This window comes from Scardinius erythrophthalmus, assembly GCF_964197995.2.
Source record: "Scardinius erythrophthalmus genome assembly, chromosome: 16".
Lineage (NCBI taxonomy): Eukaryota > Metazoa > Chordata > Actinopteri > Cypriniformes > Leuciscidae > Scardinius > Scardinius erythrophthalmus.
Window position 1 is genome coordinate 5,078,622 of NC_138236.1, and position 24,045 is coordinate 5,102,666.

The window sequence follows — 24,045 nt, forward strand, 5'->3', positions numbered from 1 at the left end:
CAATTGAACAGCCAATCAGTGATTTGCAAATCAGTCTTATCAAATCAGGTTATTTTCAATGAACACTGACTGAGCTGAAAGTCACATTTGAGAGTGTCTAATGATTTTCCTTTGACATGCGCTTTAAAAGTAAGTCATTAGTGAAAATTCTTTGCATCATTGAAAAGTCAGTATATTTCAAAGGTGGTATTTGTTCATTCCATGGACAATATATTCATAAAATGATCTAAGATAGAGTCATGAACTGAAAGTATTTTAGGTTCGTCCTGAGGACAATAGAAAAATAAAACCGTTTATTGGAAACTAAAACATACAGGTTAAGATTGGAACAGGGAAATGGGCAAAAGGTTAAAATTTTTGAACACTAAGATTGATCTTGTCATGCAACCGAGAAGAAGGGGAACATAGTTTGTGTGGTAAGTGCTAGACTGTTCAGATGGCATTTCAAAGAAAACCTTGGAAAATTACAACACTAGGCCTATTAAAGGGATAGTTCACCCAAAAATGAAAATTCTGTCATCATATACTTACCCTCATGTTGTTCCAAACCTGTATGATTTCCTTTCTTCTGCTGAACACAAAAGAAGATATTTTAAAGAAGGTTGGTAATTAAAATGTTGCTGGTCCCCATTGACTTCCATAGTTTTTTCCTACTATGGAAGTCAATGGGGTCCATCAGTCGTGTGGTTACCGACTTTCTTCAAAATATCTTCTTTTGTGTTCAACAGAAGAAAGAAAGTCATACAGGTTTGGAACAACATGATGGTGAGTATATGATGACAGAATTTTCATTTTTGGGTGAACTATCCCTTTAAAAACAAGTATCAAAGAAAGGCTATTGATCAAAATTTCAGTTTCTCATAGCAGTAAGAAAGGGAAAAGACTGATTGACATTGAGACATGATTATTATACTTTTTGGATTTTTTGGAAATTAATAAATTAATAAAATATTCCTTTATTCATGACAGCTCTCAGTTTGTAAATTAAATCATTTTGGTTTAGATGGTCGTTTTAGTTTGGATTTTTTGATAACTTCCATATTTATTTATTTTCTGAATGTTTTGCAATTAAAACGGACCTTTATTTTACCATCTTTACCACTGATTTCCTATGAAGCGTCGCTCTGCCTGTGATACGGCGCTCGGCGGAAGTGATGTCACGTGTTGTGAATTGAGAGGGAGTTTGTATGCGTGAGTGTTCGTGAAACAGTCTCCACACAAGCTACATTAAGCCACATAACTGAGGTCTGTAGACTTTAGACTTCGGTTCAGTGTTCTTGATTTAATTCAATTGAGTGTCTGAATGTTTTCAGCCCTGTTTCTGTCGCTTTAATGACCGCTGTAATGCAGCTCCATTGTTCGCTAACAGGGCGCTGTGAATTTATGAAGCATGCTAGTTAACTTAACTAGTCGCTTTAATGGTCGAATACTAGCTAAACTACACCAGAGACACTGTTGACAATCATTTGGTCCAGATGTGAGCTGATGACGCACTTAGTCTCGTATTTATGAATGACAGCCACTCAGTGTAAACAAAACATATTAATATGTTGCTAGACATTAAATGTTTTCAAGACTGTCTCGTTTAGATAATGATTGAGTTGATCTCTTAAATAAATTTGTATTTTTATGAGGCCAAAACACTCAAATATTTGAGTAGACTAATGAAATAAATCGTACAGCAAAATGTGAACAGAAATGCTCATATTCTTAAAAATGAATGCTGTTATTGTCACTTTTTTGTCTTAGTTTAATATCTGACCATAGTTACCACAATATTTAGCCTATATATCACTCTTTTGTAGATTAAAAACTGCTTGCTAGACATGATTTGATGTCTGATTTGTGATCAATCTTTGCTTCATTAGCGAATCAGTCTGAATGATTTAAAAGAAAGAAAGAAATCTAATCCAGCAATCTCAAACAACTGGAAAGGTGGTGAAAAAAATCTCAACAATTCATTTCTCAGAATAAATACAGAAACAGAAACAATAAATTCAAGTTTATTATAGGTCATGCAAGTCTACTGCATCTTTAAACTTTCACTTACATTTATTATGTTCATTATTAATGAAGTCCTCCTTTGTTGTACATTGTTTTCAGATTTTATGAGACCAGAGACGAGTGTTTAATTTGACGAACATGCCTGAAATCAAACTTAAGCATGTCGTGTCTTGCAGCAGTGAGGACAATGTAAGTATACACTGTCTATATTTATACCTTTAACCTTTTTTTTTTATATTGATTTTTATGTAAGAACTTTCATATTTAATCACAGTAATAAGATTTTGTGGCTTTCCAAAAGCCCAAGGCCACTTTAAAATCAACTTACACTAATCTATTAACAAGAGAAGACTCTGTATGTGAGGACAGAGAGAAGTCTATTGAAACGGATCATTTGAAATGATTCACAGAAATGAAAAACTCTGTTTTTAATACTGAAGGTTAAATGCAAGACTTTTAAAACATCTAAACACTCTCACAAGACGAGGAAGAATGAAGCTAGTCTAATAACATGGTGTAAATGACCAAATAAAAGTGTTGTTATTGATGAGACTTGTTCAATCCTTCTGCACAGACTCACAAGGCAGACAATCTCTTGAGCTCTGACACGTACAGAAAATGGAAAGCTGCAAGACCTGGAGAGAAGCAAGTTTCAGTCATTCTTCAAGTATGACTTTTCTGTTATATTAATATGTTAATATTCTGTTTATTAATATTTTGAATTATTTATTATTCAAAATAAACATTTATTTAATAAATAATATTTATAGAAATAATATTTATTTCTAAGATAAGAACTGAACATCACCTGCACTTATTTTAATATTTTTTTTAAATTACATTTTTGTCTCTGTTGTTTCTCCAGTTGGAAAAGGAAGAGCAAATTCACAGCATAGACATTGGAAATGAAGGCTCTGCTTTCATTGAGGTCCTTGTTGGACACTCCACATCAGTCAAAGATCAAGACTTTGAGGTGCGTCTTAAAGTTACAAGCTTTAAAAGCATCAAACAGTTTAAATGGCATTATCTTAGAATACATTCATTTATTTATTATCAAGTTAAGTTCAGATAATTCACATTACTTCAAATTAGCTTTATAGGAATTTTTTTATGTTTATAATATCTTAATATCATCATACCTAATAGTTGTATTTAGCAGATTAGAGCTGGACGATAATATAGTTTATATTTTGTGACAATATAAACAATCAAGCAGTTGAGATTTGCTGTATAGTATATATTTCTTGACAAGAGTGTACTGTATGTAATGCGGATAAAGTTATATATTGTATAGGTGATAATATAGTAACATTTTGTAAAGAAAAAAAAATCTTTCAATAAAAAACTTTTCCATCTCAATTATGAATGCCTAACGCTCTCGCATAGTAGATCACCTAGTGAGCACAATATGTATAATTCATATATATTTATTTGTGACACCCATTATTTTTTGCTCTTACAATTACCAACACATTCAACATAATAGCTGCATAGACAATACTCTCCTACACACACATGTAAATTACATCTTTTAGTGGTCAGTGTTATTTTAGTATTATTGACTAGTATAGATTTTATTAATATTTTAGTTTTTACTTTTTTTAGGCTGTGTAAAAAAAAAAAAAAAAAAAACAGAGGATGCTTATGCTTGGGACTCTGTCCCAGACTATATACATTTAAAACGTTTTTAATATTGTATTTTATTTCAACCTCAAATTTGTGACCTTCTGGGTTTGTCTTATTTGATGCACCATTACAATATTTAAATGCTAAATTAAATCTGACTAATCTTACATTTTGGGTGAAATATACACACAAATATATTGTTGCATTTTTGTTTTGCAATATAACTTGACACAATATTTGTACACCCCTAAAATATACCAGCAAAGGCATTTGTAATTTAAATTTACATTACATGTATTCATACAGCCGATGCTTTTATCCTAATATTTTCTTGCCAACTAACTAGTTTAAATTTTAATATATTATTTTATTTCAGTTAACGTTTATTTTAGATCAAGTAACATTTTATTGGTTTTAGTTAACTATAATAGTAAAATATTTTTGTATATCTATTTATTTTTTTAACATTCTATATCTTGTAAAGTTATGTTTCTTGTTTCCTTAAAGGATTAGTTCACTTCAGAATGAAAATTTCCTGATAATTTACTCACCCCCCACGTCGTTCAGTCGAAAAGAAATCCAGGATTTTTCTCCATATAGTGGACTTCATTGGGGTACAACAGTTTCAGTGCAGCTTCAAAGGGCTCTACAGGATCCCAGCCAAGGAATGAGGGTCTTATCTAGCCAAACAATCTGTCATTAAAAAAAGAAAAACAACGTTTATGTCCTTTTTAGCCCTGCCTGCAATGGGCCACGTATTACGTAATCATGTTTAAGGTTACGCGTGACATAGGCAGAAGTACCGACCTAGTGTTTACAAAGCGGATGTGCAAAGACTAAGTCAAACGCCATTTACAAAATAACTAAATAATAAAATGTAAAGGAAGGATGTCAGACAATTTTAAAGTTGGAGGAGAAAATGAGAGATCGCCTTTTTGAACCGGATCACGCGTGACTGTTCAACGTGATTACGTAATGTGTAGCGCATCGCAGAGCTAGTGTAAGACGAGCATATATATATATGTTTGTTTGTTTGTTTGTTTGTTTATTTTGAAATGGCCGAACGTTTGGCTAGATAAGACCCTTATTCCTCGGCTGGGATCGTGTCAAGCCCTTTGAAGCTGCAGTGAAACTGAGATTTGGACCTTCAAACTAGTGTACCCTCTGAAGTCAACTATATGGAAAAAAATCCTGGAATGTTTTCCTCAAAAACCTTGCTTTCTTTTTGACTGAAGAAAGAAAGACATGAACATCTTGGATGACGTGGGGGAGAGTAAATTATCAGGAAATTTAAATTCTGAAGTGAACTAATCTTTTAATCCCACCTAAGGTATAAAACTGATTCTGATTCTGAAGAACGTGTCATTTTCAAGGCTGCTGGTGTTAATGTGTCTTTCTTGCGATCTGTTGTAGGTTCTGTTGGTCACGTCGTCCTTCATGTCACCCACAGAGAGCCGAAACGGCACAAACACAAACCGAGTGCGCTTCTTTGGACCCAACCAGCTGGTGAAGGCCACGGCTCAGGAGAAGTGGGACTGCGTGAAGATTGTATGCAGTCAGCCTTACAGCAAGGTGAACACTGAACATTGTTTTCTCTCATGTTAATTCAAACATGAATGCCCCTGACACGACAGTAAGAGTGTGAATCGTGAGCCTTTTGTTCTCTGTTTGTGTGTAGGCAATAGCATATGGAATCACCTTTATCAAGCTGCATTCTCCTCCAGACGGAAATGATGTTCCCATCACGACTCCACCGGTGAGTGCTGTTCCTCCACAGCTCGTGTTCAGTGTCCTGCTGTTTGACGGTTCTTGAAATCTTTTGTCTCTCTTCCTGACAGAAACTAACTAAACTGGGTCAGTTCCGTGTTAAAGACGAATCCCCTTCTTCTGGTTCAAATATCCAGCCGGGAAGTCTGTTCTTTAGCAGAGAGAGCACTGCTAAATCCAGCACAGGACTGAAAGGTAATGCATATTACAGTATTAAAGCGTAACTCTCGCCAAAATGCAACCTAGGGTCTTTTTGTTAATCTGTCCGAGGCAAACTTTCGTTTAAAAGCATAATTAGAAAGGAAACGCCACTTAAGATTGACCGTATTTTCATTTTCGGTCAAATTGCCTTTTGAATGGGAGTGCTTGAGGCACTTCTATAATAGCATCAAAATCGCTATTTTTAAAACACTAAGAAGGCCCGACACAACATGAAACTTTGCTCGAAGTATCACCTGGGGCTCTACACATGAACTCGAGCATTGAGAACATTGTTTGTGTACACAGAGTTTACTAAAAAAAGAAAGATTAAAAAAATAGTCAATCTCCGAATGCAACGTAACAGGGAGGAGAATAAAGATGGAAAGCTCCTAAAGCTTAGTTCCATATAAATTCACGGATAATTTGTTGTTTTGTTGTTCGTGAAAATCAATATTGACCTTGTATTTGAAAAAGGATCCTCATATAAGAAACAATACTAAAATTCAGAGTCAGTTCATTCGCATTTAGAGATCGACTATAGTTTTACTTTGAATCACATATAATATAATAATAAAAGTTATTATAAGTAGTCCCATATGATTTACTTAAAGGAGAACTCCGGTCAATTTTAACATTGAGCTCATTTTTTGGTACATTTGGAGTGCTGTCAATACAGAGAACAACGACAAAAATCGGTGTTGCCTACACCGTGTTATTCTATTTTTAAAATTTGCACCCTATTGACTTCAATGGGGCAAGTAGTAAGCCTGCTTTTTAGCCTCTTAACATCCTTTAAGTGTCATTACAAGTGCACAGAAAATGTGAGTGATTCCTTCCGAGTGAACACGGGTGAATCTGACTGCAGTAGATGTTAGAGATATTAATAAAAATTATGTTATTTCAGCCAGCGCTCATACCTCTGTTTACATCCTGTTTTCGGTGGAAGGCCATAGTAATCGATTGTCGAGTTCACGCGCATAGGTTTAGTGCCTATGATCACACGCGTGAACTCGACAATCGATTACTATGGCCTTCCACCGAAAACAGGATGTAAACAGAGGTATGAGCGCTGGCTGAATTAACTTCATTTTTATTAATATCTCTAACATCTACTGCAGTCAGATTCACCCGTGTTCACTCGGAAGGAATCACTCACATTTTCTGTGCACATGTAATGACACATCAAGGATGTTAAGAGGCTAAAAAGCAGGCTTACTACTTGCCCCATTGAAGTCAATAGGGTGCAAATTTTAAAAATAGAATAACTCGGTGTAGGCAACACCGATTTTTGTCGTTGTTCTCTGTATTGACAGCACTCCAAATGTACAAAAAAATGAGCTCAATGTTAAAATTGACCGGAGTTCTCCTTTAAATGCTGTAAAAAAAAAAAAAAAATTAAATCAAATTATTATTGTATATTATGCAGTCTGAGACATGATACATGGAGGATAGGAGACACGATATTGCGCACTTTATGGTTAAATGCTTAAATTTCCCTTATTTAGATGGAAAAATGTGATTTTAAATTAAACTGAAACTGCACAATTGATGCAGTCATTTCAAATAATTGCGATTTGATCAAATAACCGTGATCAATAATCAATTAATCAATAATCATGACAGGCCTAGCTGGCATATTTTGGAGGTGTAACAATATATCTTGTCAAAATATATTGCAAAATAAAAATGCAACTATGTATCATGTATAACTCACCCAAAAGGAAAGTTTAGACAGATTTAATTTAGCATCAAAACCCAGACATCAAAGCATACATTTGAGATTCCATGTTTATTAATTATTAATAATAAATTAAAAATAAAATACATTATTTAATAAAATACAATATTTAAACCTTTATAAATCTTTATATAGTCTGACTCAAAAAAAAAGAAAAAGAAGTTTTATATATAGTTTATAGTTGTATATATCTCTTTAATTTTTTTAATGATCTTTAGCTCTATTTTATCTTTTTTTAAAGTATCTTGAGAGTATTGTATCAAGATCAGTATTGTGTTTAAAATCAAATCATGGCATTATTGTATTATATTGTGTGCAAATGGTCCAATATTCAGGTATATTGAATGTTACTGTTCATAATAACATAATTTTGGATTTCCTTCCAAGACAGATTTTTATCCATGCATGGTGAATGTTCGTTTTGGGTCATGTGTACGCAGAAGTGCGCAGAAGTAAATGTAGTAATCACAGAATCATTATTACCTGTTTGTTTCTATCAGTGTCTCCTCAGAATGACAGGTTGAGTTACGCCACCGCTGCTCTGAAATCCGAGGGTTCGTCCACACAGTCGTCTTCTTGCAGCACCAGCACACAACAGGTACTGACCCGTATGTTCAGATCAGATCAAAACTAGGGATGGAGCGAGTTAGTTGTGTGACAACTGTATGTAAATATGAAGCAGCACAACTGTTTTCAACAATGATAATAATAAGAAATGTTTCTATTCAGCATAATAGCAAACCAGCATATTAGAATGATTTCTGAAGGATCATGTGACACTGAGGACTGGAGTAATGATGCTGAAATTTCACAGGAATAAATTACATTTTAAAAAAGTATCAATTTTAATTTGTTTTTATATTTCACATATTACTGATTTTACTCTATTTTTGATCAAGTAAAGAGCTTGAGTGAACGTAAGAGACTTCTCTCAAAAACATTAACATATCTCACCAACCATAAACCTTTGAACACCACAGTGTTTCTCTCTTCAGGTGTGGAGTCTTATATAACAAGCCCTATATAACTGTATTCCTGTCCTCTAACTAATGAGTAGCGCATTTTACTTCCTTATTAAATTAGCTGCTCCACTTATGGTCCCCATAAATCATCTCTCCGATGCGAACACAGTTCCTGACGCTATTGTCTTTGTGCTGAAGTGGCAGATATTTTGTGGTCGCCTGCAATGGATTATTGACCTTTTATAGCGTTCCAGAATTATATCCTTATAATAACTGGAACTGGAAAAACTGAATCTCAGCAGGATCTGAGATCAAGATGGTCCCCCTGCTGTAGGACATCAGCGCTTATCAAACACTCCCCTTCGAAAATATTAAAGTCACCATGAAATCGAAATTGATTATTCTTGTTTTTTATGGAATATTGCATATTATTATTTATTAAAAATAATTGATCCATGCACATCATTATGTATTTAAATTCATGTGCCTCATAATCTTTAATCAAAATAACTTCCCCTCCCACTTGAAAGGTCTTCTCTTCTCTGATGATGTTTATTGGCGTGAGGGCGGGGGAAACCTGTCACTCACATGAGATCTACCAATAGCAAACCACAACCATCCAATCAATTCCCCGAGGGCAAAATCAAGCCCCGCCTTACATTTTTATCTGAACCGAGAAGCTGTTTCACTCCGATATACCTCACAATAGGGAAGAAAAGACGATCACAACTTCCGTTTCATGCTGACTTTAAGTGTTTGAATGTCATTTTTTTGTTTAGAAAAAACTTTAAAGAAACAGTTCTCTCAAAAATAAAACATTTTATTTTCTGCCCTCATGTTGTTTCAAACCTGTATGAATGATGGTTGAGAGGATGGTGATTGTACTTGTCAAGCTCCAAAGAGCACGTCAGAGTAAAAGAAAGTCTGTTCTTAGAGAACCACTGCTTGATGTGTATTTTAAAGGCTCCTGTGAAGAGGAAGTTCGAGTTCAGTAAAGAGCGTCTGGAAGCCACCGGTCCACCGCCCAAAAAGCCCACTTCATCTGCCTCTGCTGAACCAAACTCTGCCACTCCAAAATCTAAAGCAAGAACCAGTGCAACTGCAAGTCCCATCTCCACAGGTAAATAACAAGATTATGTAATATTCATTGAACACATGAAGTCAATGGTTCTCAGAAACTAGGAGTGTCCAGGGATAAAATAATAATTAAAACAAATTTCTGAATTGAAGTTTTAAAAAGCTGAATGTTCTTCAGGCATTTTGCTCTTTTAAACCAATGATTCGCCATGACTTTTCCAGTCATTCCTGGTTTTACTGAATCAGGATTATTTTATTTTTTTTTGGTTTATTGTATATAAAATCTAAAAATTTCCAATTATAAAAATGCTTTAAGATTTTATTGATTTCCATGACTTTTCCAGGGCTAAAAATCACACTTTTAAAATGAGTCTTCCTCATATATCCTGGTTTTTCAAGACTCGGAGAATCCTGTTTATTCAAAGACAAAAAAATCAAATTGAATTAAAATAAGAAAGATATATTAAATCTTTATTTGCATCATATTTGCTGAATCAAATCCAATACTTGTTTCCTACTAATTTTTGGGTGTCGATTACAAAATAGCATGTCATACTTTTTCACAAAACATGATGTGCATTTGTAGCATTTTTGTTTTCTACAACCATTTGTGTGGTGAAGAAGCCTTGTATTATCCCTTAATCAACAGAAATGCCACAAAGACATTCCTCTGAGCCAGGTTACAACTATTCAATCAGTTTTCAGCTGATTTTTTTTTTACATTCATGACATTTTTCTATTTTAAGGTTCGGCCTTTTGCAAATCAGTTGAATTTTTTTTTTCAAAATGCAGGGCTGTGCTATAATATATAAATATATGGGTAATGCTAACAGTGAGCCATACATTTGTTAGTATTTTAATTAATTAATCTTCTTTATTAATGTAAACAAATACTACTGTTCATTGTTAGTTCATGTCAAGTCCATTAAATAATATTAACAGAAAACTTTTGATTTTAATAATCTATTTATAAATGTTGAAATTATCAGTTAATGCATGCTTTAGAAGTATTTTTCATTTTTAGTTTGTGTTTACTAATGAAGTTAACTATTAGTTAACTAACAAATAGAACATTATTGTGTTAACCATGCATGAAATAGATATTTTTTTGTTGTTTTAGTAGTTATTTAAATGTTTGTTTTATCTACTTTTAAGTCATCTCGAGGCTTCCTTTTTAATAGCCACTGCACAAACTGAATTCTCGATGGTGTCAAATCTTGAATTCTTCTCCAGGCCAAAAGACATCAGACAAGAGAGAGAGTCCTAAATCCAAGCCAGAGCCCGAGCCCAAGCCAAAACCCAAACCTAAGCCCAAGTCATCAGAACCGGTTGCTTTCAACCGCATCTTGGAGGGAGTTGTCTTTGTCCTGAGTGGCTTCCAGAACCCCTTCCGCGGAGAGCTGCGGGACAAAGCCCTGGCCATGGGAGGCCGATACAAACCCGACTGGACTTCAGACTCCACACACCTCATGTAAGGAGCCCATGCATTAGTGTCATGAAGTGTTCAGAGCCTCATGATATGTGTCAGCATTCAGAGACGCCTCGTGCTTGTTGTTCAGAGCTTTTTGTCTCTCTCTCCTGCAGCTGTGCGTTTGCCAACACGCCCAAGTACAGTCAGGTGAAAGCAGCCGGAGGCATTATCGTCAGGAAAGAGTGGGTGATGGACTGTCACAAAACAAAGCAGAAGATTTCCTTCAAACGGTGAGAACGCATTGAGTCAGAGAACTTTTAGTTTTTTTTTTGTCATTTATTAGTAGCAGTCAACAGATGTGAGGTCAGATCATGGAACATTTGCTATAGTGAATATTAATTTTTCTAATTTTGCACTACATGTTTAAAGTGTAAGTTGCAGGTAAAATTTTTCACAAAGAAAATGCAATAAACATAAAGATAAGAACCGCCCACCACTGTTTTGTATGTTTTTCATACCAAAATGCTGAATATAATATGAAAACTTGGTACTTTTTAGTGGTTTTAAGATAGAAATGTTTACATATATACATATTGAGCACTTAATTTACACATTAATTGGTTGTGGTGGTTAACCTGCAACTTACACTTTAAAGGTGCAGTCTGTAAGAATGACAGCTAGTGGTCGAAATGGGTACTGCAGCCAATTCAAAATATCAGAGATCGCCGTTTCTCCCGCCACCTGCTCCTCAGACTCGACAGCGCTCACACTGGTCGCCAGTTTGAGCACACGCAACAGGAACGACCACTAGTTGTCATTCTTACAGTCTGCACCTTTAATCCTCTGGGGTCTGTGCTGTTTTCTGGGCCCTGGAGGTGTTCTGACATGCTCTGACATTTGTGCTTATTTCTGTTACTTGTGACATTTTTAAATTGTCAAATTGCTTTCATCAGTTAAAGAATATTGCGAAAATTTAGGCATTTTTATCACCCAGGGACATGGAGTCTGTGATGCATGCTTTTATTTCATCAAGACTACTGCAATGCACTATACTTGGGTGTCTCACAGGCCTTATTGTCACGTCTTCAACTAGTTCAAAATGCTGCTGCAAGATTGTTGACAGGAACAAGGAAAAGTGAACATATTTCGCCAGTATTGTTCTCTCTCCATGGGCTTCCAGTTAAACATCGAATTGAGTTCAAAGCACTATTCTTTGCTTATTAGGGATTGCATGGACTGGCTCCTCCATACATCTCTGATCTCCTTTTATCCCACAATAATGCTTTTAGAAAACGTAGGCCATCCAGTAGTCTACAGCTGACTGAAAGGAGATCATGCCTTTTCAGTGGCCGTTCCACAACTTTGGAACAATCTGCCATTTTACGTAAAGACTGCACCAACATACATTGATTTTAAATCTCTGCTTAAAACCCACTTATTTACTGTTGCTTATGGTCATGAGTGGGCCTAGTGTTTTTCAGAGAAACGTGTATGTGAACTTAGCATGTTTCCTCGATATATGCAAACATATTATGGTATTTTTATGCTTTAGTAGAGTGAAATTGTCACATACAGCACCTTTAAATGGCTCGCTATTGCTTGTGAAGACATCATTCGGACCAGTGCTGTTGTTGTTTACTAAAACTAGTAAAATTAAGTTGTTGTTTTTTTTTGGTTTATTTGAAATAAGCTGAGATAAAATAAAATATTAATATTAAATTAAAATCTTAAGACTAAAATTAGAAATGTTGTATAATGGCAACTGACTGAATAACAAAAGTTAATATGAAAGGTGAAGAGAAATATTTAAAACAAAGTAGCAAATGCACATACAGTAGCAAAATGAAAATATGAATATAAAAGCTAATTCAAAAATAAAGTATTAGTTAAATGATTAATTATTAGGCTAATAAATACTACTATTATACTAGTATGTAAATAATATTAAAATAACGCAGATTCAGACATGAATGAGGTGGACTGAATGTTCAGTGTTAGACCAGTTTTTCTCACAGCGAGTGCAGAAAGCTAAATTATGACTGTATTGTGCAAGAACCTCCTAAATTACCCATGGGGAACTGGACTATAGTACACCAATCGATCTGGCCCAGATACTGACTCAAGCGAGATGCACAAGCTCTGATGATGTGCAGCTCATTACTTTACAGACAGTGATGGTCTCTTTAACGACCCCTCTGATTGTGCAGTCCGTTCAAAGCGTGCAGCGATGTGAAGCAAAAAGTGTCCTGAATAATGAATGACTTGGTTACTAAAGTTACTCTCATAGCAAAGGGCACACAAGGTCCAATGTCTTTTGAAACACTGCTGCTGAAGATTTGATCGCTGCAGATTAATGATTATTTGTGGATGATCATACAAATCATGTTTTTTCAGATTTGACATTCCCTCTGTTGTGTGGCATTTGTGCTCCGGCGAGCTTGTGTTGAAAAAGCTAAAGATGACAAACCAAAAAACAGCCATGGTTGTGTTCAGGCAATTAAATAAATGAACCGCTGCATTTGTTGGCTAGTCAGTGTGCACTAGTAGTACTGGTCCCTATCAAATATTCACAATTATTTTGAATATAAAAGTATGCAACACTATCAATATTGCAATAATTTATGTAATGCAGTTTTAATTTTTCATGATAGATGGAGATAAATGCAAAATATTACTGGTATTGTTGGTAAATATTGCAGTTTATCATTTATTTATGTATTGTTATACTGGTGCACATATATAAATACTATTAAATAGAATTTAGTGAAAAACATGCTTTGATTATTTGTATCAGGTTTTGATGGTATTTTATTACTTACGTTTTAATATTTTGAATCTACTTCACTGGTGCATCCTCTGATTTAGCACAAGTACTTTAACTTAATGTAGTAAAATTACTAAAACTGAAATAAAAGTTGTAATAATATATATACTTGCAAACTATTTACTGCTGTCAACTCGATTAATCATGATTAAGTGCCTCTAACAATATATATATGTGTGTTTGTATATGTGTGGTACATATACATTTACACACACACACACACACACACACACACACACACACATATATATATATGCATACATATACTGTATGTGTGTGTGTAACTTTTATATTAGATGTGATTAATTGATTTGACAGCCCTATATATATTTGATGTGTGTGTGTGTATAAGATTGTCAAACAGCTGTAATATACTGAGATTTTTTTTGCCATGTTGCATATTGCCCAATCTGAGTGATTATCATAAATGCTGCTTGATAAAAGGCTAGTGTTAAGTCCAGCGCAGAGTGTGCTTTGTGTGTGTTTATTCATTTAGCAGTCGTCTCGTCTGTTATCGTCGATTGGTTTTGCGGGAGGCAGCTGTGTTCTTCTGTGCCCGGCTCTCCATTGTGTCTGCTTTGAGTGCCCACCTCAGATTATGTATTCTGTATTTAAAAGCTGCATCTGCCATGGGTAATTAAAGTAGCCACTTCCTTTGAAGATGAGGAGGGTGTATATCTGTCCATGCACATCTCTCATGCTATCGAACACAGATCAGCTCGGTTGTGTGTCCTTGCACAAACCTGTTTTTTTGTTTGTTTTTGTTTTCCAGCAGTGATACAGGTGGAATGGGAAGTGCAGGAAGAAGCGTGTTTCTATCCTGCTCACAGAAGCTTATTCCGAAAACTGAGATAAAAACACATCTACTTGAGTGTAGACGATAATTGCTTATGTTCTTCATGTACAGTTTAAAGGAATATTTCACCTAAAACTTAAACTTTGGTTGAAATTTTTTACAGTTGATCTAATTATTGTATCCTTTTCCATGAACCAAGATGAGATGTTGGGCAGAATCCCCAAGCCGCTTTTATCAATAAAGAAAGTGGATTCTGATTTATACTGCAATGGACTGTGTAATAAATTATGTAACTTTTAACAATAGTCCATATGACTAATATGCTATAATAATGTTACGACGCTTTTTGAAATTTTGATTGGAAAAGAGCACTCTGGACATTCTGCTAAACATCTCCTTTTGTGTTTCACAATAGAAAGTCATGCACATTTGAAACAATGTGAAGAAGAACAAATTATGACAAATGAAGAGTTCAGATGCAAAAGCCTCTAAGTGCCATCTGAAATTTTCTTCTAGAATGATAATTTTTATAAAGCTTGCATATTTAAGTTAAGTAATTTCACTTAAATGACAATTAATAGGTAATTTATTGCCATTTAAGTGAAATTACTGAATTTAAATATACAAGCTTGATAAAAATGATCATTCTAGAAGAAAATTTCAGATGGCACTTAGAGGCTTTTGCATCTGAACTCTTCAAATTTCTTTTTTGGATGGATTATTCCTTTAATGGAGCAAATGTGCAAAATGTAATAAATAAAATAAATACCAGGTCTGATTTGCTTGTGTATCTCTCGGTAGTGATGTGATTGTGATTAAGGATTTTTTTACCATCACAGTCCTGTTTACTTTCCCTAGTAAAATATTCAAACTTATTTCAGCTTCTGTACTTGATGTTTGGACAGCAGACATTCCCATCCAGTTCCAGTAAAACTCCGTCTGCTGTTTCTCATTGTGTTTTTCAGGTATCTCATGGATGGAGCCGAGTCCAGTTCAGAGAGTGAGGCAGAACAGGATGAGAGTGAGGAGGAAACGCAGAAAACGGTAATTGCTTTTATATGTTTTATAAATCATGTCTTAAGAAACATTAAATCCCGTCTTAATGCGGTCCTCCCATTATGGTCTTTATGTGTGAATAAAAAGAGCAACATAACCTTGGTGCGGCGTGCTGTTGCCATAGAGACATCCTCCTCAGATTTGTTGACTTTGCGACATGCATCATTGACTCGAGAGCAGGAAACACATCAGTGACATTAATCCGAAACCAATTGCATAAGCATCGTTTTTCTCATGCCTCCCTAGAAAACACCAGAAAAGAGGCATGTGACCCCAAAAAAGCAGCCGATTAAGGAGGAAGATGAGTATGGTGGCTCAACGGATGCAGAAGGCCCAGGTAAAGACAGAATAAAATAGAGATAAAATTGAGTACAATAGAAAGTCAACATGAAAGTCTTTTTTTTGTTGTTGTCTTGTGCTTATTTCACATTGAAAACAAAAGTCTACTGCATTCTAGTCTGATGCAAGGGGAGGGACATTCTTATTATAGAGAGCTTTTGATTGGACAAAAATATGTGTAGTGCAACAAGTCACAACACATTGAATATCCTGTTATACTTGAAAATGCTGAAAAGTAAAATGGGTTGTGAATGGCATATCTTGTTGACTTTACAGTATTATGGGTTTTGGAATTGGTTTCCGCAACTGGTTTTACAGGATCAGTTCGATTAGGTGCGTGTGTGTGTGTGTGCGTGTGTGTGTGCGTGTGTGTGTGTGTGTGTGTGTGTGTGTGTGTGTGTGTGTGTGTGTGTGTCTGCTTTGATGGATGTCCATGTCATTATTGCAGCTCGAGAGATTTCATACAAATCTGTAGAACTCCTCTAAATTGGTAGTTGAAGAGTGACTGGTTCGAAATGTACTTTTCTCATTTTAATTCAATGCAGACTTACTTGTATATCGTTTTTCACAATACATACAAGCAGCTTTATAGAAAATGCATGTCTGCATTACAATTTAGAGTGATCAGTTATCAGAGGTGACTGTCCAAGTGGATGAACAGATTTAATTTAGGCTTTTATTCACATATAAACATTGATCAGCAAGCATAAACAGAAGCTCAACCGTATTTGCTTAACGCGTGAGAAAAAACCTCATTGGTTCTTGCAGAAGCTCGAACGTGCTGCGTAACACGAGAATGAACCTCATTGGTTCTTAGTCTAAAAGCCTAAATTCAATCTTTTCATTTAAAGCAATCGATTCTCTTCAAAAAATGTGGACTAAACCGATTAATTCATTTGGGTTAGTTTTACAATCTCTACATTAACTTTTTTAAGTGTAGTTGCGTAGCTGTCAATGGAGGGACAGAAAGCTCTCAGATTTCATTCATTAATTTAGCTCTCTTAATTAAATTTTCGGATGAACTAACCCTTTAAAGGGATACTCCACTTTTTAACTCCCACAGAGTTAAACAGTTGAGTTTTACCGTTTTCGAATCCATTCAGCCAATCTCCGGGTCTGGCGGTACCACTTTTAGCATAGCATAGCTTAGCATAGATCATTGAATCGGACAAGACCATTAGCATCTCTCTCAAAAAAATGACCAAAGAGTTTCGATATTTTTCCTATTTAAAACTTGACTCTTCTGTAGTTAAATCGTGCACTAAGACCGACGGAAAATGTAAAGTTGCGATTTTCTAGGCTGATATGGCTAGGAACTATACTCTCATTCCTGCGTAATAATCAAGAAACTTTGCTGCCGTACCATGAGTCCAGCAAGCGTAATGATAAAACGCAGCGCCTGAAAATAGTCCCCAGCTCAGTAACTTTCAACGTGACCTGGACTAAGTTTGTCTAACCTATTAGAACTATTTTCAGGCGCTGCGTCATATCATTACGCCTGCTGGACTCATGGTACGGCAGCAAAGTTTCTTGATTATTACGCAGGAATGAGAGTATAGTTCCTAGCCATATCAGCCTAGAAAATCGCAACTTTTCATTTTCCGTCGGTCTTAGTACACGATGTAACTACAAAAGAGTCAAGTTTTAAATAGGAAAAATATCGAAACTCTTTGGTCATTTTTTTGAGAGAGATGCTAATGGTCCTGTCCAAATCAATGATGTATGCTAAGCTATGCTATGCTAAAAGTGGTACCGCCAGACCAGGAGTTCGCTGAATGGATTCGAAAACGGTAAAACTCAACTGTTTAACTCTGGGGGAGTTGTAAAATGAGCCTATTTCCAAAAAAAGTGGAGTATCCCTTTAACAACAACAGCACTGGTTTACACACAAGTCAAGAAAGCTGCACTGTAGCAAATCTGTTCTCCACTTTTGATATAAAAACCAAAACAGATGTGCACAATGCACTGAAAAAACAAACATGACGTCAATAAAGTAATTTACATACAAGTCAGGGTAATGGGTGATAATGTAGTTGCTTTTATTTCCCTTTGCTTAAACCGCTAATGACCTTTCACCCTAATAAACGAGGGGCATTTGAACGCCTACATGACCTTACACGTTCTGGCCTTTTTTAAGCAGAATCAGTGTAAGATGCTGCAGGAATGTACAAGAGAAGGCGTTTGATTTGTTCGTTCACAGCAATGATGCGTCACCGTGCTCCTCCATCAAAATCAATAATGGTCATTTTAAAAGGTTTAATGATGCTGCCGTCTACCTCGTTTTCAGAAGCTCAGCTGCCCAAACATGGTAGAACAGCGCGTGTCAGCTACATGCATGCCCTGAGGCTCATGCCCTCTTCGAAAATCGTTAATATGTCAACCTGTTTGCCGTGGGGCCCGTCACTCCGGGACGGGGAGAGGCCGGGTTAATGAAGTGCGTGTAAAGCAGCACTCCAATCAATCAGGGAAAATAAAAAAATGGAGGGCCAGAAGAGAGCAGTAGGATTGGAGAGGCTGGAAGTGCGTTTCAGACACTTGCCCGGAGCATTCGCAGAGAGGAGACTTGGGCATGTTTCTCATTTCTATGTAAATTGAGGGGCTGCATGAGCTGGCGTTAGCAAACCTCGCTCTTCATGTTCATGCAACTTAAAACCTATGAGAGAAGAAAATGGTGAATCATTGTCCATTTTCATGAACATCATTAGGGCTGAGTGGTTGGACGGCATACTATGCAAATGATGCAGATGTTTCAGCAGGGAGAGATTTTGAACTAGCATTTATACCACAGCTGGATATACCAGCACAGTTACAAACAAGTCGATACGAGGAAATGCTTTTAGCCACAATAATGTGTTTTATTAGTGTTTCAGTCTCAAATGTTTTATAATGTGAATCTGTTTTTACACTGATATTCATTTGTTTTGCTTTTTCTATCAAGTTAAAAAAAAAAAAAAAAAAAAAAAAAAGGAGTAAAAAAATAACTCTTTAAAATAAGGTACCACTAGTTAACATTAGTTAATGCGCTAACAATGAGCAATACATTTGTTACTGTGTAATCTTTGTTAATTTTAGTTAATAAAAACACAACTCTTCATTGCTCGGGTCCATTAAATAATACCGTATTAACAGATACAATGTTATTTTAATAACGTATTTATAAATTAACTAAGATTAAAAAATGCTTTTAAAGTTTTTTTTCATTGTTAGTCTATTGTAGTTAACTAATGTTAACAAAATGAACCATATTGTAAAGTCTTACTTAGAAAATGATCTTTCATTTGTAAAGCATTTCATTTTCTGGACTATCCAAAATAGGCTTACTGCATGATTATTAAAAATAATACTGTGAATTTGTGCAAATTTTAGACATAACGTCTACTCTTCCTGATTAATGTTTTTTGATGTTGTACGTCCCCTCACAGAGGATGACGCGTCTGACATGGACACTGAAGATGAACTGAACAGGTAAATTTTACATACACTATATGTCAAATGTTTGGGTCAGTAGGATTGTCTGCATTTTATTAAAAATACAGTAAAAACTGTGTTTTTTGTGAAATGCATTTAGTTTGCTGATTTCAATCGGAATATGTTTTAAAATATAATTTATTTCTGTGTTGCAAAGCTGAATTTTCAGCATCATTACTCCAGTCTTCAGTGTCACATGATCCTTCAGAAATCATTCACATTTCTTATTATTATCAGTGTTAAACAGTTGTGCAGCTTCACATTTTAATGGAATCAGTGATACAATAAATGTGTTTTCTGTCACTTTTGATCAATTTAATGCATCATTAAATGCTTTCCACAAAAAAAAATATTATTTTAAAATATTAAAATATATATAAATATATTAAATATTTTGGCTAATTTGATGATGCATTATAACTGACAGCAGAATCTTCACTGGTTAAAACATTTGTACCGTTGTGCCGTATCATATGTGCCACCTATCAGACAAAAGACCTCACATTTATGTTGGACACCACCTATGACTGTCAAAAAGTTGCTCAAGATGCTCCTGTGTTCGGCTGTTTTAGGGTGGAGATGGAGAGCAGGAAGAAAAAAGCAGCAAAGGAGAGCCCAGGAAAGGTGAAAGATGAAGATCTGTACGGCGGCTCTACAGATGAGAACACGGATGTTGAGGAAGAGGAGGATAAACCCATCCCTGAACTGCCAGGTCTGACGCCTCCTGGTTCACCTTGACGAAGAAGTCATGAGTATCAACAACAGCATCTCTTTATTGAATGATCTTTATTTTTGCTCCTTCAGACTTCCTAAAAGGGAAGCGCTTCTATCTCTACGGCAAGTTCCCTGACAACCAGAAAAGGCAACTTCAGCGCTACATCATCGCCTTTAACGGGTGAGACAGACGTGTTCTCAGATTAGAGCACGAGCGTAAAGCGTCTGTAAGCAGCTCTTCTGAGAGGCTGTAGGAGGAGCGTGACCGATGAAATGATCTGATCTGTTTGATTCCTCAGAGCTGTTGAAGACTATATGAGCGAGAAGGTCCAGTTTGTCATCACCAGCGAGGGATGGGACGAATCTTTTGAGGATGTGAGTCTTCCTTATTTCTTTTTGAAGCAGAACAAGTCACCTGGTGGTGTCAAGTCACCTTTATTTCTATAGGGCTTTATACAGTATAAATTGTTTCAAAGCACCTTCAACGGTAATAAACAGGACAATAACAGAATCAAACCATCAAATATGAGACAAATTCAAATTCTACTGTAAAGCAGCTTTAAAAAGATAAGTGTCATTTTTCAGTTCAGTGTTGATTCAATCAAGGGTAACTCTCGCCAAAATGCAACCTAGGGTCTTTTTGACAGTCAAAAATAGTCGATCTCCGAATGCAACATAACAGGGAGGAGAGTAAAGATGGAAAGCTCCTAAAGCTTAGTTCCATATAAATTCACGGATAATTTGTTGTTTTGTCGTTAGTGAAAATCAATATCGACCTTGTATTTGAAAAAGGATCCTCATATAAGAAGCAATACTAAAAGAGTCAGTTCATACGCATTCGGAGATCAACTATTTTTGACTGTGATGGAAACACAGTGAGTTGTTCAAAACCTTTCTTTTTAGTAAACTCTGTGTACACAAACAATGTTCTCAATGCTCGAGTTCATGTGTAGAGCCTCTGGTGATACTTCCAGCAAAGTTTCATGTTGTGTCGGGCCTTCTTAGTGTTTTAAAAATAGTGATTTTTGATGCTATCATAGTCGTGCCCCATGCACTCCCGTTCAAAAGGCAATTTTACCGAAAACTAAAATACGGTCAAACTTAAAAGTGGCGTTTCCATTCTAATTATGCTTTCACACAAAAGTTTGCCTCGGGTAGATTCACAAAAAGACCCTAGGTTGCATTTTGGTCAGAGTTACGCTTTCAGTTCAATAGCATAATGGTGTCTTTGGTATATATTTCAAAGTGTTACATACATGAAGTTGTCAAGAAAATTTAAATTTTCTATGCTGTATGTACATTTTTCTACTGCAAATTGCCCTTTGTGACTGTAAAATTATTTAAAGAACCAATATAAAAAATGACTGGAAACGTCCATTGATTTTTTTTGTATTAAATTCATTGGTCTCTTTGGCTTGACTTGGCAAACATCAGTAACAAGTGGCTTCATAGGCTAGTCAGGCTTTGCAAGAGATTGTCTCTCCACCCAGGCCTTTTCATATATTCATGCTTTAAAGGATTTGACTGCATTTGAATGGCTTTGAGAAAGTTTTGACCCACAACACATGCAGATCTGTTTCTGTTCAACCAGTCATTCATGTGATGTTCTCATAGAAATTAAAACCCTCTGTTCTCGCAACTCTTTCAATGTCTCGAGTCAAGGTCCTTTCTTCCTTTTCATCCTCTTTTACTCTCTGTTCTGTCTTTTTATAGGCTTTGATGGAAAATGGAAGTCTGAGCTTTGTGAAGCCTTCCTGGATTTTCGCCATCAATGACAGGCAGAAGATGTTACCGTACCAGCCCTACACTGTAGTCCCTTAAGAGATCTTTAATCGGCGTCCTGCTCTTTGAGAGCATGTCCATCAATCCCAGGCTTGACCTGAGTAGACCTTGGTTGTCTTGGGGAAACAGTTCAACTCATAAATGAAACGTTTATCATCGTTTACTCACTCTCATGTCGTTCCAAACCTATATGACTTTCTCTCGATCTCTGTTCATCTTTTTTGTTTCGCAAAGAGACTTTGTTAAACATCTTTTCTGTCCCATGCAAGAAAGTCATACAGATTTGGAAGGACATATGAATGAGTAAATTATGTATCATTTTTGGGAATGAACTTTAATGGGCTCTATCTGTTATAGGTCTTTGTTTTGATGTTGAAAAAAAAACAGACTAATGGCAGATGCCAACCCAGAGATGAAAGACTCTGATCCATATTCATGATCCGTTTTATCAACCATCCAGAAAGCTGTTTATTAGGTGTTAAATTTTAATTACTAAAGACTGAACCTGAAGTCCCTTTTGAATCTGACTTATGCAGATTTATACTCATTTAATATGAATGTTCACATTTATGGTCAATTATTGATTAGCTGATCCAAATTCATATATGTTGCCCTCATTGCTTCGCTTAAAATAGGATGATTTTTTTTTTAAACATCTGTAGGTGTGGTCTTCAGAATTAATATTACAATAATATTGCTTATGTTTAGAGACCTTTGATGAAAATTCAAACAACCATATTTAAGAAAAAAAAGCACATGAAATAAATATTGCTGTAAAAACACTGTTTTGTTACATTTATTGGAGAACACTTTATGATGTGAACTCTCATAGTTTTAATGTTTGTTTTTGTTTTTTAAATGCATTTTATTTTCGATTCCCTTTAATGTGTGTCTCAATTTGTATCTATTTTGTTTTTGTTTAATAATGTAATTAATATTTTGAAGTTCCGGTTTGAAGCAGTTGCAGAATAAATATAGAAAATAGTTGTTTATCTTGCGGGCCACCGCTGCCTTCTGTCTCTTTTGTTGTTTGGAAGATTTTTATATTGAGTGATTTCATGTTTTTCTAGGTTGGCTCTGCTCTAATATATTTTACTAGTTAGATATTTATCTTTGTAAAGTACAATATGCACATAAACCACTGTACAAATCAGTTGAGGGTCTTATTAGAAACATTTGTGCACTATTGACTAATTATTTATGTCTAATAATTTAGATAGAAATAATAAGCTTGATACACTCCTAATAATAAAGGTTATTGGCATTGATCGTCCCATGAAGATCCTTAAAGGAGAACTCCGGTCAATTTTAACATTAAGCTCATTTTTTTTGTACATTTGGAGTGCTGTCAATACAGAGAACAACGACAAAAATCGGTGTTGCCTACACCGTGTTATTCTATTTTTAAAATTTGCACCCTGTTGACTTCAATAGGGCAAGTTTTAAACCAGCTTTTAGCCTCTTAACATCCTTGATGTGTCATTACAAGTGCACAGGTCATGTGAGTGATTCCTTTAGAGTTAACACGGTGAATCTGACTGCAGTAGATGTGAAAGATATGAATAAAAATGATGTTATTTCAGCCAGTGCACATACCTGTGTTTACTTCCTGTTTTCGGTCGAAGTCCATAGTAATCGATTGTCGAGTTCACGCGCGTGATCATAGGTAACTAAACCTATGCGGGTGAACTCAACAATCGATTACTATGGACTTCGACCGAAAACAGGATGTAAATACAGGTATGAGCGCTGGCTGAATTAACATCATTTTTATTCATATCTTTCACATCTACTGCAGTCAGATTCACCCGTGATCACTCTCAAGGAATCACTCACATGACCTGTGCACTTGTAATGACACATCAAGGATGTTAAGAGGCTAAAAGCAGGTTTAAAACTTGCCCTATTGAAGTCAACAGGGTGCAAATTTTAAAAATAGAATTACACGGTGTAGGCAACACCGATTTTTGTCGTTGTTCTCTGTATTGACAGCACTCCAAATGTACAAAAAAATGAGCTTAATGTTAAAATTGACCGGAGTTCTCCTTTAAACATTCACAGAACCTTTCCACAAAAGTTACTTTAGTGGAAAAGTGTCCATTAGATTTTTCAACGTTCTTCACATAAGAAAAAAAATGTTCATGAAGTGCAAATGGAAATTGTTTGCTGCTGATCTTAGCTGGTTTAAAGTCATTTTAAAACCATCCTTAACTAGTTCGGTGTCTGTCCCAGAAAACCTCATATTAGGCTTTTTTGTGTCAGCTGAGATTCATCAAACAG

At 35.5% G+C, this 24,045-nt stretch overlaps 1 protein-coding gene across 1 annotated transcript; it reads left to right on the plus strand.

The window, feature by feature from the left end:
• Positions 1-1,135: 1,135 nt before the first annotated feature.
• Positions 1,136-22,917, plus strand: xrcc1 (X-ray repair complementing defective repair in Chinese hamster cells 1). Its single transcript, XM_081389838.1, has 18 exons — positions 1,136-1,245; positions 2,104-2,193; positions 2,579-2,671; positions 2,870-2,977; positions 5,044-5,202; positions 5,309-5,386; positions 5,469-5,592; positions 7,837-7,934; positions 9,262-9,418; positions 10,609-10,846; positions 10,960-11,076; positions 15,372-15,450; positions 15,709-15,799; positions 19,224-19,266; positions 19,842-19,981; positions 20,074-20,164; positions 20,283-20,358; positions 21,697-22,917. Exons 2-18 carry the CDS (start codon positions 2,143-2,145, stop codon positions 21,802-21,804), a joined length of 1,851 nt encoding a protein of 616 aa, XP_081245964.1. The 5' UTR covers positions 1,136-1,245; positions 2,104-2,142; the 3' UTR covers positions 21,805-22,917.
• The last annotated feature ends 1,128 nt before the right edge of the window (positions 22,918-24,045 follow it).